Source organism: Citrus sinensis, chromosome 5 (assembly GCF_022201045.2).
Source record: "Citrus sinensis cultivar Valencia sweet orange chromosome 5, DVS_A1.0, whole genome shotgun sequence".
Classification (NCBI taxonomy): Eukaryota; Viridiplantae; Streptophyta; class Magnoliopsida; order Sapindales; family Rutaceae; genus Citrus; species Citrus sinensis.
Window position 1 is genome coordinate 38,755,936 of NC_068560.1, and position 15,590 is coordinate 38,771,525.

A 15,590-nucleotide genomic window follows, 5' to 3' on the forward strand; every position below is an offset into this window, starting at 1 on the left:
CCTAAGATATCAGAAACGAAACCAAAAAAAAAAAAAAAAAGGAAAAATGAAAAAATCACCGGACGTTGAAGATGGGGATATAATATTGACAGAATTATTAGGTTGTGGGAGCAAGCGGAGGCCGATTTTATACCGTGGTGTTTGGGAATTTTGAAACCGCGTACTCTCAATACCTTCGTAAGCAAGTAAAAATTCTAATCAGGAAGGTCCCACGAGAGCCACAGAGGTCGTGGCTGCTGATCGCTTACGTGTACCAATTGAAATTTTGGTTGATTGCGAACGCCTCGACCAATACTGCAGGTGTTGCCGTCACTCAACCAATAGGAACACAGATCGTGGCAAGTAAAGAGACAATCTAGACTTTACACGTGGAGCAATTCAGTTCCTCTAATTAAAAAGGTCAGCTCTCCTTCAGTTTTCATTCAACCGTCTCCTTCTCTTCCAGGTCCCGTTTCAAAATTACGAACGCCTCGTTTGGTTGTGGGATGATTCTTTGGGATTTATGTGATCTCACGTTCGGTAAGTTCACGAAGTGCAGAGCTATGAACCCCAAAAAAATTAGTGAGAAGCTATCCCACAACTCCATGGGATTACTTCGGATGAGTTTTCTAATTCTAGTTACTTAAATAATTTAGTAGTAAATTACATTATTCATTATCATATTATAAAATAAATTACTTAATAATCACAAAAAAAAATGAAAACAATAATTTACTCACTGTAGAGGGAGGAGTTTAATTGAAAATAAATAGAACGCGTAACACCTAGAAGCTATGGGGGACGGACGACATTGGTGAGCCTGTTTAACTCCCAAAATCCGTGAACTAGAAAAAAGATATAAGAGGCAAAGAAATCGGCCAAAAGGATAACTAGGAAATTCAATCTCATCCTTGGAAACCAACCTCACCTCAGACCTCAGTGTTACCAAGTGAAATGCAAACCCAAGTTTGCCAACTTGTTTTTGGAAATTGGAACTATTATTAAAGAAAAGAGGCAGCAGCACCAGCAGGCAGCTTTGGAAACGAGCATGAATAGTCAATACAAAAACAAGATTGATAACAAATTTCTCCACCATACCATAATAATAAAAATAATAATAATTCACCTTGGTTTAAATAAGTAATTTTTTTTTACTTCACAATAAAAAAAAATGTTTGTAATAGTATATGTATTATTGAAAATAAATATTTGGCTATTTCATAATTAAAATAGATTTCTAAATTTAATGAGTTTTATTTGTACTAAATTTATGATTAAATACCAATCAAAAAAAACTTATGATTAAATAAATATTTAACTGATTAAATATTTTTAAATGATTTAAAAAAAAAATAAAGTATTGCAAGTCAACACCTACAATTTGGCAGGTCTAACTGATCCCGTCAATGAAACCCACGAATTAAACGATACAGGCTCTATGGATTATAAGCAAAACTCACTAATTGATAGCTAATAAATTTAAAAAAAAAAAAAAAAGAATTAAATTTTAGTCATACACTAGTGCTAAAAAAAACTCAAGGGACACAAGATCTTTCTAGAATTAAGTAGGGATGGCAATGGGGAGGGGAGGGGAGGGGACCAATCTCCCCATACCCATCCCCGATGTTTTGCATATGTCCCCGTCCCCTCCCCGTCCCCGTCAAAATTGCTTGAGAGAATCCCCATCCCCTCCCCGAATAATAACAGGGGATCCCCGAGGGTCCCCGGTCCCCGAATAATTAATAGTCTAATATATTTTTTTATTTTCGATTTTAAATTAATCATATTAAAATAAACTCATACTGCTATTGTAAGCTCGTAACCAACTTTGACAGCACATTAAGGCCTCCAATGTGCTTGGATGAAGTTTGTTATGGTATGAGCTCATAACTCTACCACTAGTGTTAAAAGCTGATTCAGAAGCAACTGTTGTAATTGGAATTGCCAAAATATCTCTAGCAATTCGAGCTAATGTAGGATACCTATTAGCATTTGTCTTCCACCAACTCAAAATATTAAAATCTTCCATCCGAGATATAACTTTCTCATCCAAATATGAATCTAATTCATCTGCAACAACTGCACAATCTCCATTGTTTACATAATCATCAAAACTTGTCATCCATTTGGTTGCTTTCTTATAAGAATCCCCTGTAGATCTAGTAGAAGAACTACTACCAGTATAATCAAAGCAATAAACAGTTGGTGAAAACTTCAATTAATACTCTTCAACTAATTTCCGGCAAAGGGTGACCACTTTCCCAACATACAACTATTTTGATATTTATTATTTTTAACAATATTTATAATTTTGTTATTTATTTATTAGTAATTTTAAAAATAAAAATAAAATTAAAAATTAAAATGGGGAAATGGGTAGGGGATGGGGATTCCACCTCATCCCCGTCCCCTCCCCGAATAAAAAGTTGGGTAAAAAATTTTCCCCGTCCCCTCCCCGAAAAAAAAATTGGGTATAAAATTATCCCCATACCCTCCCCGAATGGGGAAAATCCCCGAGGGTACCCATCCCCGTGGGGATTTTTGCCATCCCTAGAATTAAGAAAGGTCATAAAAGATATAACCTACCCAATGACGGTCATTGCCTTAATTGCAGAGACGCACCACCTTTCTTCTTTTCTTTTTTTCAATCCAATTCAATATAACCCTGCTTGCACGCCAAACACATTCGTAGTATAGTTGTAATGAAATAGTGATTAGACAAAAAGGTAACAGCCTACACTCACATTGGCAAAAATCAAATGTCTTGCAGGTCCCGCCAGCCATATCCTATTTTCTTAGCACAAACCATCACCGAAAAACACTCAGAGTTTTACTCATCATACAAGATGTGTATCCGAAATCAGTGATTAAACGGAAGGCATTCTATCGCGGATCTTATTAATAACATGTGAAGTCTTAATTGTTACCGACGAAAAAAATAAATAACATTATGTCTCTCTATACGCGTCACAATCTTCATCTTGTGATGAAATTCTTGCTCTCATTGCCTCCAGAAAACTACATCAAGCAAACAATTATAGGCAAAATATTAAAAAATAACAGAAAAATTAGCTATTTATTCTGAATGAAATAGGCTATCAATACCAAAATTCATCTATGATTGTTCATCGTAACTAATCTGTGGGGTGAGCCACCCATCTACACCTCCATTTCTTGAACAAAAACCATTCTGAAACTTCTCATTGGTTCCACTGGGCATACAAAACACAATAAGTACCACATGTCAATATACATTTACAAGAAATAATAGCTCTGTCTTGCTCCACATGCTACACCTCACTGCACATTAATGAACCAACACTTCAAAGGAGTGAAAAGAAAAAAAAAAAAAAAAATGAACGCCTGTCTCAGCCTCCATTCATCCCGTAGGGACTGACAACAATTACACCAAAGCCACAAGACCACCAAGACAAAATGCACCTCATCCTAGTTTCACCGATTTGGAGACGCTACATATTCATGCTCTACCAACATTAAGAGTTGACAAGGGAAATGGGAACAGAATCTATCCCTGCAATCTACAGCCAGAAAAGAAAAACATCCACCATCCATAGTGAAACAAAAATTAGTTTAATCTCCCAGGCAATTTGCATTTTCCTCTTGGCAGAAGAGCAAAAGATAAGTAAGACTAGATTTACTAAACAAACAACTCACTGAGCATACTGACAAACTCTGTATTCACCTTGCCCAATTCAGGAACAAAATTGACCCTAAAGCATGGCCAAAATAAAATAAAATAAAAGAGGGAAAAGAACATGTATGTGATTTTAAATTGAGAAAAGAGGCCAGGACCCAATAGCACCATACTTAAATAGTCTTCATTTGAACTGCAAGATGACATCTACAAATCTGTGTATCCCATGTTGCAGACTTGCAGGAACAATCAAGCTATAACCCACCCATTACAGTGGGGTGTCATGGGTTTCACAAACTCATTATTGGTGAGGCCTTTAAGACGGAGGATGAAATGTCAAGATCACAATCAAATTAAGTGAACTCTATGAAATTACCAATACTAGCATGCCTAAAAACCAGAAAGTATATCAACATTCTCCATTAAAACCAAAAGGTAATATCGCCCTGATTAAAATAAGCACTTAACAGAAGATTCTCCTAGCTGGGTAATACTTCTCCTGCATTAATAATTTATTAATGCTATATTATGAATTTATGAAATTATTTATTAAAAAATTATTTTTATATATTAATTTTTATGGTATCAAAATAATTTATTAATATAAATAATTTTAAATTTAATTATGAATTAATTTTTATTTATTAGTGTCGAATATAATTGTTTAATTTAAATTTAAGCTTAAATTTAGTATTTTAAAAATAATGATTAAATAATTAAAATAATTTTTACATATTTAAAGTAAAATAATTAAAATGATTTATGTAATAAAAACAAAATAATGTATTATCATCTATTTACTAAATATTTAGGTTTATTAAGATTCCTGCATTACAAACATATGAGATATGGTTAAATTTACTAGAGCTATTCTAAGCAACCCCTTTTTTTATGAAGAATATCGCATTCAAAGGGGTTCACCTCAGTGTGATTTTGCACATAATAAATTAGCCTAAAAAATAAAAAGGAAGGAAAACAAAACCACTTACAAGCTTATAACAAGTCAAGTATAACCCATTAACAAAATTGGCTCAAGATTATTGCATGCCCATCAAACATTATTAGGGGACAATTGTAGTAAATAACCAGTATATTATCAACTAAGCTACAAAAACTTCCAAGATTTACAAGATCACACAGTATGTGCTTCAAAAGCCACACACTCATGGCATCGGGTAATCATTCCCAGAAAAACAAATTCCAGGGAAAACTCAAGAACAGAAAACTTAGATCTAAATTAATTAAGATCCTAGGTTGATCAACCAGGCAGGCCATGCTGAATCGAAATTAGCACCTCTAAAGATATTTATCTGAATCTAAAAGTTTCCAAAAGTTTCTATCAGCAATACTAACATCAAATTCATACTTAGCTAAAGGCATATAAGGCTTAATCCATATTTCCCCTTATGATAAACAAAAAGCTAAAGACGTGTATAATAACTGTCTCCAGGCAGGTATATGATTGACCCAAAAAAAAAATTATGGATTTTCATTTTTCTTTTGTGATTAAAATGGCCATCTTTCTTTTAGGAAAGCCATAACCAGCTAGCAGCTGCTAATCAACTTTTTAAAATATCCAAAAAAGAAACTAATGAGCATCAGAGAACGAGTAAATAATCACTCAATAGCAGCATCTCAATACCAATAGGACATCCGAGTTCAACCATGAAGAAGGCTAAAAATGTTTTACGTCAGTTAAAAGAGAAGATACAGGTTTTTCATCCCAAAAGCATCCATAAGGTAAGATAATTTACATAACAGAAAAGTTGCCTCACCAAAATAGTTGAAGTTACAAGAAAAAGCTCATAAATCCAGTGTATAACAAGCGTAGCAAGAATGAACTGACCAAAGTATCCATCATCATCATCATCTCAGAAACTAGCGGACAGAATCAAAATACTGACTCATCATCAACCTACACTGGTAAGTTAGTAACAACAGTACACCACCGAGTCAGCTAAAAGGAAAGTTTGAGATAAGAATTAAGTCTACTACATTTTAGAGTAGGATTACCAAAGGGGGAGACGTAATTTTCATCAAGTCACTGATTCTCCTCCCTTTCTCGATTCCACTGCTCAATCTTGGCTCTGCGCTCCTCGCTCCCTTCTCTAACAGGGGTCCTACTCCTAGAGCTAGTGCTGCTCCTCGAGTGTGTCCTCCTGCTCCTCTCGTAATCTCGATCTCTGTAGCTTCTCCTATAATCTCTGTCTCCATCTCTCCTGTGTCGAGAACGAAGATGAGGAATGGGACTGAAACTCCTGCTTCGGCTTCTACGACGGTACCTTCCAAAAAGTTTGTTTCTCAGATCCCTGCCAATCAATTTGACGTGCATAAAGTTACAATAACCGCCACGGTTACAGTTATTCTCCTCAAACTGCCGACAAGTGGCCTCACGGAAATCAGTAACGGGTGAAAATTCAACAATGATGGGACGGCCGGAGTAGAATCGTCCTTGCAGAGCATGCAATGCTGCTGCAGCTTGCTCTTCCTCTCTGAACTGGACATAGACATTGCCAATCATGTGGTCGGCGAGATTATCGCAGACGTTTAAGCATTCGATTTCGCCGAACTTGCTGAGCTCTTCGAAAATGTCCTCGTAAAAGTCCTCGAAGTGTTCCTGAATCTTGCGAGGGTCGATGGGCTGGCCCTGGGCGTCGACGCCGGGAGTGATCATGTCGGGGCGCTGATACATGTTGGAAAGGAGGAGGGTTGGGGAAATTGTGGGGCGGTTGTGGAGGCGGGAGCAGCGGTCGCCGTGTCGGCACGCGCCGATCTTGAAATAGAAAGGACAGTTCACGCGGTCCTTTTCCGTTCCGAAGATTGATGCCAAGTGCTCCGCCATGGCTAGTCCGCGTCCCGCAAACTTCACCGCAGAATCCTTGTCTTGTGAAGGAAATGGAATTTCCGAAAGCTTGTCTATCCAGACACAAACTTCTTCTCGCTTCCCTTCCCTCAAAAACCTTTTCTTTTTCTTTTTTCTTTCTTTCGTGCGTACGTTTGTTTGCGTGTGTGCCATCGCGGCCGTACATCATCGTCGAGTCAAAATTTATTTAAATGTCCCACATCGAGAGGCTTCGAGGCCCAATCTGCTAGTCATTTTGAAAGCCCAGTTCTTTCCTCGTTGGTGCCAGTTGGGGCCCATTTCCCATTACATTTGACTTTGACTCGTCATCTTTCCACAGCATTTTATGGACGGCAAAAGGCCAAAAATATTACAGTATTTTAAAATCTATTATTTTTATACCCACTTTCTAAAAACACCTTTTTTTGACTCTCGGTTAAATATATGATACAGTACACAATTAAATAGAGTAAATGACGTTGGATTTGGGTATATCAAAATAGTTCGCAACGGAAACAAGAAATATTATGTTATACCATTTTCAAGCTTCTTCACAATGGAAACAAGAAATATTAAAAATAGTTTGCCAAATTTTGACATTTAGGTCAAAAACATGTTTGAATTTCAAACAACTTTTTGAGACATCGTACAATAAAATTTGGCCAAACATTAATATGAGAGCTTCGAAACATTATATTATATGCCTAATTTTGACAACATTTATCTGCCTATTATGGTTGAAAAATATTCTACATCATAATGTTAAATTATATTATAAAGATAAATTTATCTTTTATGAAGATTCACTAATAGATCCAACTCCACTAAGGATGCGTTTATTTGTAGGATTAAAAAATCAAAATTCGTAATGAAAATAATTGATTGTGTTTATTTGTTGAAATAGAAAAGGGAATGAGAATAAAATATGTAAGGCTAACATGTTTTTTGGATTAAGGAAAGGGAATATAATTCTCATGAGGGGTTTGGGAATCAAGTTGCTATTCATTAAACTTTACATTTACTTCATTAAATTTTCATAATCCCAATTGTTCTCAATTAAGTTTTGTAGTTTTTGCATTTTGAACCCTGCAAAAATTTTGTTATATTTGCAAATAAGTCCTTCATTATTTATAATAATAATAATAACTATAAGTTACTAAAATGACCTTATTTTTTATTATTACTACTACTATAAAATGACCTTATTTATTATTATTACTACTACTACTACTACTACTACTACTATTATTATTATTAATTGTAATTATTTTTTAATAATAATGATCATAATCACATTTATTATAATAAATAATGACAATAATCAATTAAGGTCATTTTAGTAACTTGTAATAATTCATTCCAAGTTCAAGATAAATTAAACACATCGATAATAATAGAGCCCAATATGATTTTGATTCTTATGGGAAAGTAAACAATTTATTTTAATTATGATTCTCCATTCCAATTCTAGTTTATTTTAATTTCAATGTATTTCAATTACCGATTAATAAATGCACCATAACATTACTATCATCACAGGGGTTAAATTGTCATCGACCACGACCAACATTTCAATCTATTAAAAATAATAATTATTCATCAACCACCTATTTTTTAGTGTTTTTTTAAAAATACACAATTCTTTCTTCTTCTTTTTTATTTGATTGAAATACACCTAAAGTAACATTTTCTTACATTCATCCACTTCTATTTGTGTGCTTTTATAACATTACTGACATCACAGGGGTTAAATTGTCATTTTATTGAAACAAATAAAAATGACATCGTTTACGCACAGCAGCCTGGCTTCGAATAGGATTCGGATCCAATCAGAAATCCCGATCAAATTGCACAATTAAAAAATAAAAATATGAATATAAACAAAATCCACTCTTTCATCGTCCCCTAGCCTCTCAACTCCCAAAGATCACTCAATTCTCAAGCAGTAACCTCTTCTCTCTCAACTCTTAAGCCGATCAACTCACGACCAACATTGATCAGCCATTGCGCCAGGCCTTCAGCCTCCCCAGTAGCCATCGCATTGCCAAGACTCCACCACACCAATAGCCACGCAATTGTTGAGTGCATGCTCCATTGCGCCACACAACTAGCGTCTTGTCGCCATCACCAGCCATCGATGCTCTCTAGCTACAATAAGCCGGCAATCTTTCATGATTTTGTTATGTGTACTTGAGCTAGATGAATCTGTAATCTCTTAAATCCCTTGACCCAAAGATGGGTTGATTGCTATTGTGGTGGCATAGCTTTTGAGGTGCGTGAGGGGAAGCGATAGGCATAGCTTGCAATGACCTAACAGCCTTTGATTTTGAGATTTTGAGTTCTGATAGCATTGAAATTTGTTATTCTGAAAGAAGTCCGTAGATCTGAATTTGATATTTGGCTTCATATTCAAATTAATTTGTGGGAGAACTGAAGAGTTTTGGTTATTGGGAAATTTTTCTTCCATGAAAGTCAGGGAAATATCACGATTCCTGTCATCTATATATGCTACCAGAAACAAAGATTTAGCTGCCCAAAGAATCCCCTTTATTTTTATGATTTCAATTTAGTATATTTTCTAATTTAAGTTATATATATTTTATTTTATAGTGTTTTATTTATGAAAATAAATTAATTTGTTTTGCAATCTTTCATCTTTAATAGTGACTCTATGCTGAGGGATAAAATTATCATTTTATTAATATTTTATTAATTTTTTTATCAGAGTTAAGACTATAGTGGACAACTGTAACATTTTATAATTTTTAGTGAAATTCAACAAAATAAAAAAAAAATTATATATTTTTAAAATTTTAAAAAAATTAGTGATCGATGAATAATAATTTTTTTTTAAAAATATAGGAATAAAAAAAATAGATTTCAAAATATTGTTATGATTTTTTTTTTCCTTTTGGCCATCAACAAAGTGGGAAAATGATAATTTGCGTCTCCTTAATTTTCACATTAACTCCACTTTTACCTGCAATATAATTCCACTATTATCTCATTGATTTGAGTACATCTGTCACCTCATGTCTCATCATGTCCACACAAAAAGAACCAGCTAGAAAATGAGCTACACAATACAATAAAGAGAGGAAAAATAGGAAGAAGGGAAAGCAAAACAAACATGAAGATAAAACAAAAAATAACAAATAAACAATTGCCTGTTTGCCTGGGGGTTCACTAGTAATTTGCTGAAAATCAACATACAAGATTGAAAAATCTAGAAAGAATTCAAATTTGCATAATTTCAATTCAAGGCTTACAAGCTCGAACATATTTTGCATATCGCACAAGCGCCGTGAATTGAAGGGTTATAAATTCTTAACGACCGAGACAACTTGAAGATAAAGGAATTCAAATGAATCACGCTTTAGAGATAAAAGCTGACCCACGTATGTTAATGGCATCTTAAAGCACTGCTAATTCCCAAGAAGCGTGTATGTTGATGATTTAATCATCTGGGAAGGCTATTTGGTGGGAAATTGCGTAATGGGTTCTTCCTCAACAACTTTGTTTCCCTGCACAAGGTCAGATAGATAGTAGAGGTTAGATATTTTGCTCTTCCCAATAACACTTAATCAGTCGGTTTTCAATAAATTTATAGCCTGAATATTGCATATTGAAAATACTTGAATCAGTTGTATACCTATTAATATCTTGGCCATCACCCTGCTTGACCTGGAACAAATTTGAAGACTTGCCAATCTCGTTTCTTGTTGTATCCGTTCTGGTAGATTTTTTTTTTTTTTTAGAACAAAATTAGCTACAGATTGACGAAAATCGTCTAATCCAATCAATTTCATTATAACTTTGTGAGGAACTACTCTCAACTGAACTATTTAAGTGATCATCTGAGTCTGAATGCATGTGTCCATGTGATATAAAGTGTGTAATTATTGTAAATAGTCTGACACTTAAAATAAGTCTAATTACTCACTCGGCACATTCTTCGTCAATAAACACTTCAATATGGTCACTTGTGGTTGCCCCTCCAACTCCAGGCCCTGGCCTTTGCGGAATCTGAAAGAAGTGGGAACTTAAATGGGTTAGATGTCGTTTCCAGATCCTTGCGAGGGCCAAAAAAAAAAAAAAAGTGTGTTTTGGGGATATGTAAAACCTTGCACGATGTCCACTTAGCAGGCTTTGCATTATTTTCTTTATTTCTCTCAGCTTGAGCTCCAAGAGTGAGCCAGGAATTACATTCTGTCTTAGAGTTATCAGGTTGATGACACGACGTGATATCAACATTTGTATCTTTGTAAACACTAAATGGAGCCCTGTGATTCCTGAAAAAAACAAAGAGCAAGTTAAATGAAAATATATATTTAACATATCTTAAATGAAAAACAACAGCAACTCGTAAAAAGAGAAAAGAAAGCATGGAAAAGATGCTCAAACAAGAGTTACCAAGGTTGAGACAATAAAAACTACAGAAATTCACATCAACCATGAGAATATGGAAGATATTTACTTCAATTCAGGGACACCGAACACCAAAAGAATCAATAAAGCAGTTTGACGTGAAAATATGGGAGAAACTTAACATTAAATAAACTTTAGTTTACATAGACAACAATTTGGTCTGTCAGAAAAATAAATATATCATAATATAAGGAAAAATGAAACCGTCTTGTTTTCTAAACCAACATTATTACAGACATTAGTTAATGTGATGAAACGAGCAATATAATCTTTACCCATCTGGCTTCAACTTTTTCCTCTGCATATCAGAACTCTGCATGGCCTGCCTTCCTGCAAAATAGAAATACTTCATATATCCTGCAAAATCTTTAGAGGCATAGACAACAATATGACTTACGATTTTCCTCCCTGGCCAGGACAGTTCCAAAGCTTCTGACAGGTAAGTGATTTTCCTTTGAGTCCTCCTATATTTGAAAAAATTAGAAACAAAAATTTAGTAGTAAGTTGTAGTGGAAAGTTAAATCACATCAACTTAGTCAAGAAATCACGTACGTCGATGACTTGTGTTTTTCTCATTGAGCGTACAAGAAATTTCTTGTAGGCATCCTTCAACTTTTCTGTTGGTTGAGCATTCCTGTCATAGTGCAAATTTCTCAAATGACTGCAATATTAATGGTTTGACTATGCTGGAGCATAATTAATTTTCAGATGGGGATAATATGTTGTCACAACTCACTCATGTGTCAGGTTAATGTCAATCTAACACAGCTGACTGCAATACTCAAAAGAAAATTCTAGTAATCGACCATGTATATTTGCTTGAAGTGAATGAAATATCAGAAAGAGAGCTTACCTAGATATCCCAAGACTGAATAAGTCATTTGCGGCTTTCATCTTGGACTTGGATTCCATGTGCAAAGCATATGCTATGTAGTACACAGAATGTGTCTTCCCAATATCATTTGCATCAAGGAAACTGAAGATGACTTGTGCATCAATACAATTTTCAGCCTACAATGCCAATTTATTCATAACAAGATCAACTAATTAATTTCAGTAGTTAAAAACCACAACAGGAAGATGGGAATAAAGCAAAAAAGGGAACCCACATATTCCAACCAGACATTGAGGTAGCGCAGATCATCCTTATAGCACTGTGAATGCCAAAATCTGCGGACACATTGTTCGTATATCACAACCAATCCCGAGCTGTCTCCACCAGCTGGAAATGCCTCTTGAACCCATTTGATACACCTTCAACATGTAATTCAAAGAATATCAAGTCTGAAATGAAACAAATCCTAGAACATTAAGAGTATGCTCGGGATAGAGGGGATTGGGGACAGGTGTTGTGGCTTTTATTTAAGTCAATGTTAATGTGGAACGGAAGCACTAGTTGTTAAACTGGGTGGATGGCTAGTCAACATAAGCTTTGCAGTAATAAAGAGGATGCCTGCCATTTGCCAAACACTTGTAACTGCTGTAATTTCAAAATTAAGTAGAAGATCGACAGTTTCAAACATACCCTAAAATATTTACTAATTTTAATTTATTTTTGCTGCAGAATTAGTGGCAAATCAAATTATTATGTTGAACAAAAATATCGAAGTGGTTACCCAGTTCCGAAAAATAGGATACTCACTCTAGCCATGGCTGGAGGGGATCATCTCCTTCATACTTGTCGATCGCTTCGATCAGCCTCCTATAAACAAATTATGAAAATGACGAGTCTAGAAGAAATGTATAAACAGAGCATATTTAAACAACTCTTTCTATCTTTTTTTTTTCTTTTAATTAATTAATTAATAATAAATAAAAAGAAAGAAAGGGAAAAAAATAAAAGAAAAAGAAAACCTTCGATTATCAAGAAGAGATTTCTTGAGGTTAAAGCTGTTGTGGGATGCAAGGGCGTCGTTTAAGAGACGAATGTTGCGGCCTCTCTTCAAGGGCCTAACGTTTTCCTTGAAGAGTTCCCACTCGTTCCCCGTCTCCTTTTTGGATGCAAGAAACTCTGTCTCTGGGTCCATTTTCTTAATTTCAGGATCCTCAATTTTTCCCTTTACTTGTTTCTACTTCTTCTTCTTCTTCTGCTTCACCGCGACACAGAGAGAGAAAGAGACAAGATTCAAATTTTGAAATTGCACGACGGTCTTGGAAAGTAGCCGTTAATACCACTGCTATTTAATAGTTGATACAAATTAAAATATTGGGTTCCTCTACGATGTTGTAATTTTTTTACAACATCAATAATGTTTTTAATTGTGCACCATTGGATTTAATCAATGGTATACAATATTTGTAGATAAAAATAAAAATAAAAAATGATGGTAAACGGTTAACAAATATGTAAGGGGTGGAGAAGTTTGTAAAATAACTATGACCACCCATAGAGTTTGAAACAATTTCACTTAAATATCATATTTTATTTAAAATTATTTTTCAATTCCCCTTTGAATTTGAAATGTGATAATTTTTTTAAAATAAATCTTCCAAAATCTATTACCATTAAATATAAAATGTAATGGTAGGTTATTTAACACAAATCAAATAAATAAGTTGCAATTGCAAAATTTATATATGATATAACACTAATAAATAACACAACTAAGTTCATATAGTTAAGTAAATGTCATAGTTACATCAATAAACTCATTGTTGAGATTGCTTGTAACATAAAAATTACTTGATCACACATGTTTTAATAAAATTTAATATTGTATATTAAAATACTCATTATTTTATATAATATTAAGGGCCGTTGTATAATTGATCATGAAGTATGTATCATTTTTAACACTCATTTAACATACTTATTTTCTGTACTTTATATTTATCTTACAGTTAATATCCTTATATGGTGGGAGTTTTAAGTTTTATAAGCTTATATATTTTTATTTTATTTTCAAATATCACTTTGTTAATTTCATAAAAGTTAAATCGAATATATATTCCTAATGAGTTTTAGTTTATGAATCGTGAAAGATTATTTTATTGATATCCTTGGCTTGTAATTATAAAATTTTATATTATGAAGAGTCATTACTTTTGTTATGATAGTTAATAGTGATAATAAATAAAATATTACCTCCGATAATATTTACGTGGGAAAAAAAGTGAACGAAAATCATTTATATTTTTATATTTTTATTGACATGGTAGAAAATTATATGAGCCTTATAAAATTTAATTTTCACAAGTTTGTTTTCATTTTATTTTCAAATGTCACTTTATTAATTTCATAAAAGTTAAATCTACCACATATTCCTAATTAATTTTAGTTTATGAATCATGAAAGATTATTTTACTGTTATTCTTTGATAGTAATTATAAATTTTTATGTTACGAAGAGTCATTACTTTTATTATGATAATTAATAGTGACAATAAATAAAATATCACATCAAATAATATTTAATCGACAAAATGAAGAAAAAAAATCATTGCATGTTTTTATATTTCCATTATAAAGATATGGTTTTGGATACTTTAACTTAAAATTTTGACACAATATTTAAGCCACTAATATATCATAATCTAATAGTTGATATTGAAAGTCAAAGCAACATTTCATAATGTTATATCCTCCACCATTGAATTGCATGAAATAAATAGTTTAATTTTTTGCTAAAAATTTAAATCAAAATATTTCTCACTCTATAGTTATATAGACATATATTTTCAATAATAATTGGTGAATAAAATATCTCTCATTTGTTGTGACTCATATAGTATTATTAATAAAACACATATAAAATAGTTTATTGAAATGCCTTCTATTATCATTATTATTTAGGTATTAATGGTTTGTAATTAAATTCATACAATACAAATTATTATAAGACTTTGTGTTAAATAACCTACTTGATATTATATTTTATACTTAATGGTAATTGATTTTGGAAGATTTATTTAAAAAATATTATCATATTACAAATTTAAAGGAGGGCTGAAAAGTTATTTAAAATAAAATATGTTATTTAAGTGAAATTGTTTCAAACACTAAGGGTGGTCACAATTATTTTACAAAAATTCTCCACCCACTTGAACGGTTAACAAACTGTTTACTATTATTTTTAAATTATTTTTTTAGTACAAATATTGTACACCATTGATTAAATCTAATTGTTCAAAATTAATACATTATTGATGTTGTAAATTTTTTACAGCATCATAGAGGAACCCTAAAATATTTTATAAAAGAGAGAGAGAATTTGTGTTAAAAGGAGCTAGCGGCTGGGGCAGGCCGTATTTGCGTAAAGCTAGAAAACTTCTAAATGCACCCTAACTAATTCAACATTCACCCACCAGAACATGATCCTACTAGAGAGCAAGAATCAATTGTTGTAACGGGTAATTATCATAAACCTCCCCTGAGGTTTGGCATATTCTCAGTTTGATAGATTATATTTGTGTATTCTCAATCACCTCCCCTAACGTTAATATACCATTTAGTTAACCGTTTGTTACTTGAAAAAATGACCAAAATACCCTTGTGTTGAAAAATACTTCGTTCACACAAATCAAAGAATTGTTGGCCAGTCATATCCATTTTAGCGCCAAGAGCTATGATTACATTGTAAATACCAAATAAAACATTGTAACCAAACTACCATCTTGAAATATCCCATCTCACATATTGGAGATATAATAATAAACTTTATCTCACCAACCAAATATTTCAAAATAC

At 33.1% G+C, this 15,590-nt stretch overlaps 2 protein-coding genes across 13 annotated transcripts; both read right to left on the reverse strand.

Moving 5' to 3' along the window:
- Positions 1-23: 23 nt before the first annotated feature.
- Positions 24-6,663, reverse strand: LOC102631146 (splicing factor U2af small subunit B-like). Of its 12 annotated transcripts, none has more exons than XR_008055357.1 (4): positions 5,648-6,663; positions 5,481-5,554; positions 3,085-3,191; positions 24-2,997 (listed from the first exon to the last, which is right to left on the reverse strand). XR_008055357.1 is itself a non-coding variant. In XM_052442779.1 (2 exons), exon 1 carries the CDS (start codon positions 6,648-6,650, stop codon positions 5,676-5,678), a length of 975 nt encoding a protein of 324 aa, XP_052298739.1. In that variant the 5' UTR covers positions 6,651-6,663; the 3' UTR covers positions 24-3,191; positions 5,648-5,675. The 12 variants fall into 12 exon arrangements, 2 of the variants coding, with proteins under 2 accessions (XP_052298739.1, XP_024950256.1); XR_008055356.1 differs by having other exon boundaries at positions 3,085-3,518; XR_008055359.1 differs by lacking the exon at positions 5,481-5,554 and having other exon boundaries at positions 3,115-3,191.
- Positions 6,664-9,450: 2,787 nt separating this feature from the next.
- LOC102617943 (mitotic spindle checkpoint protein BUBR1) lies at positions 9,451-13,069 on the reverse strand. The gene is made up of 11 exons (XM_006494384.4): positions 12,759-13,069; positions 12,547-12,606; positions 12,014-12,158; positions 11,758-11,915; positions 11,457-11,538; positions 11,302-11,368; positions 11,180-11,234; positions 10,600-10,768; positions 10,420-10,502; positions 10,129-10,209; positions 9,451-10,000 (listed from the first exon to the last, which is right to left on the reverse strand). Exons 1-11 carry the CDS (start codon positions 12,929-12,931, stop codon positions 9,937-9,939), a joined length of 1,137 nt encoding a protein of 378 aa, XP_006494447.2. The 5' UTR covers positions 12,932-13,069; the 3' UTR covers positions 9,451-9,936.
- Positions 13,070-15,590: the final 2,521 nt, after the last annotated feature.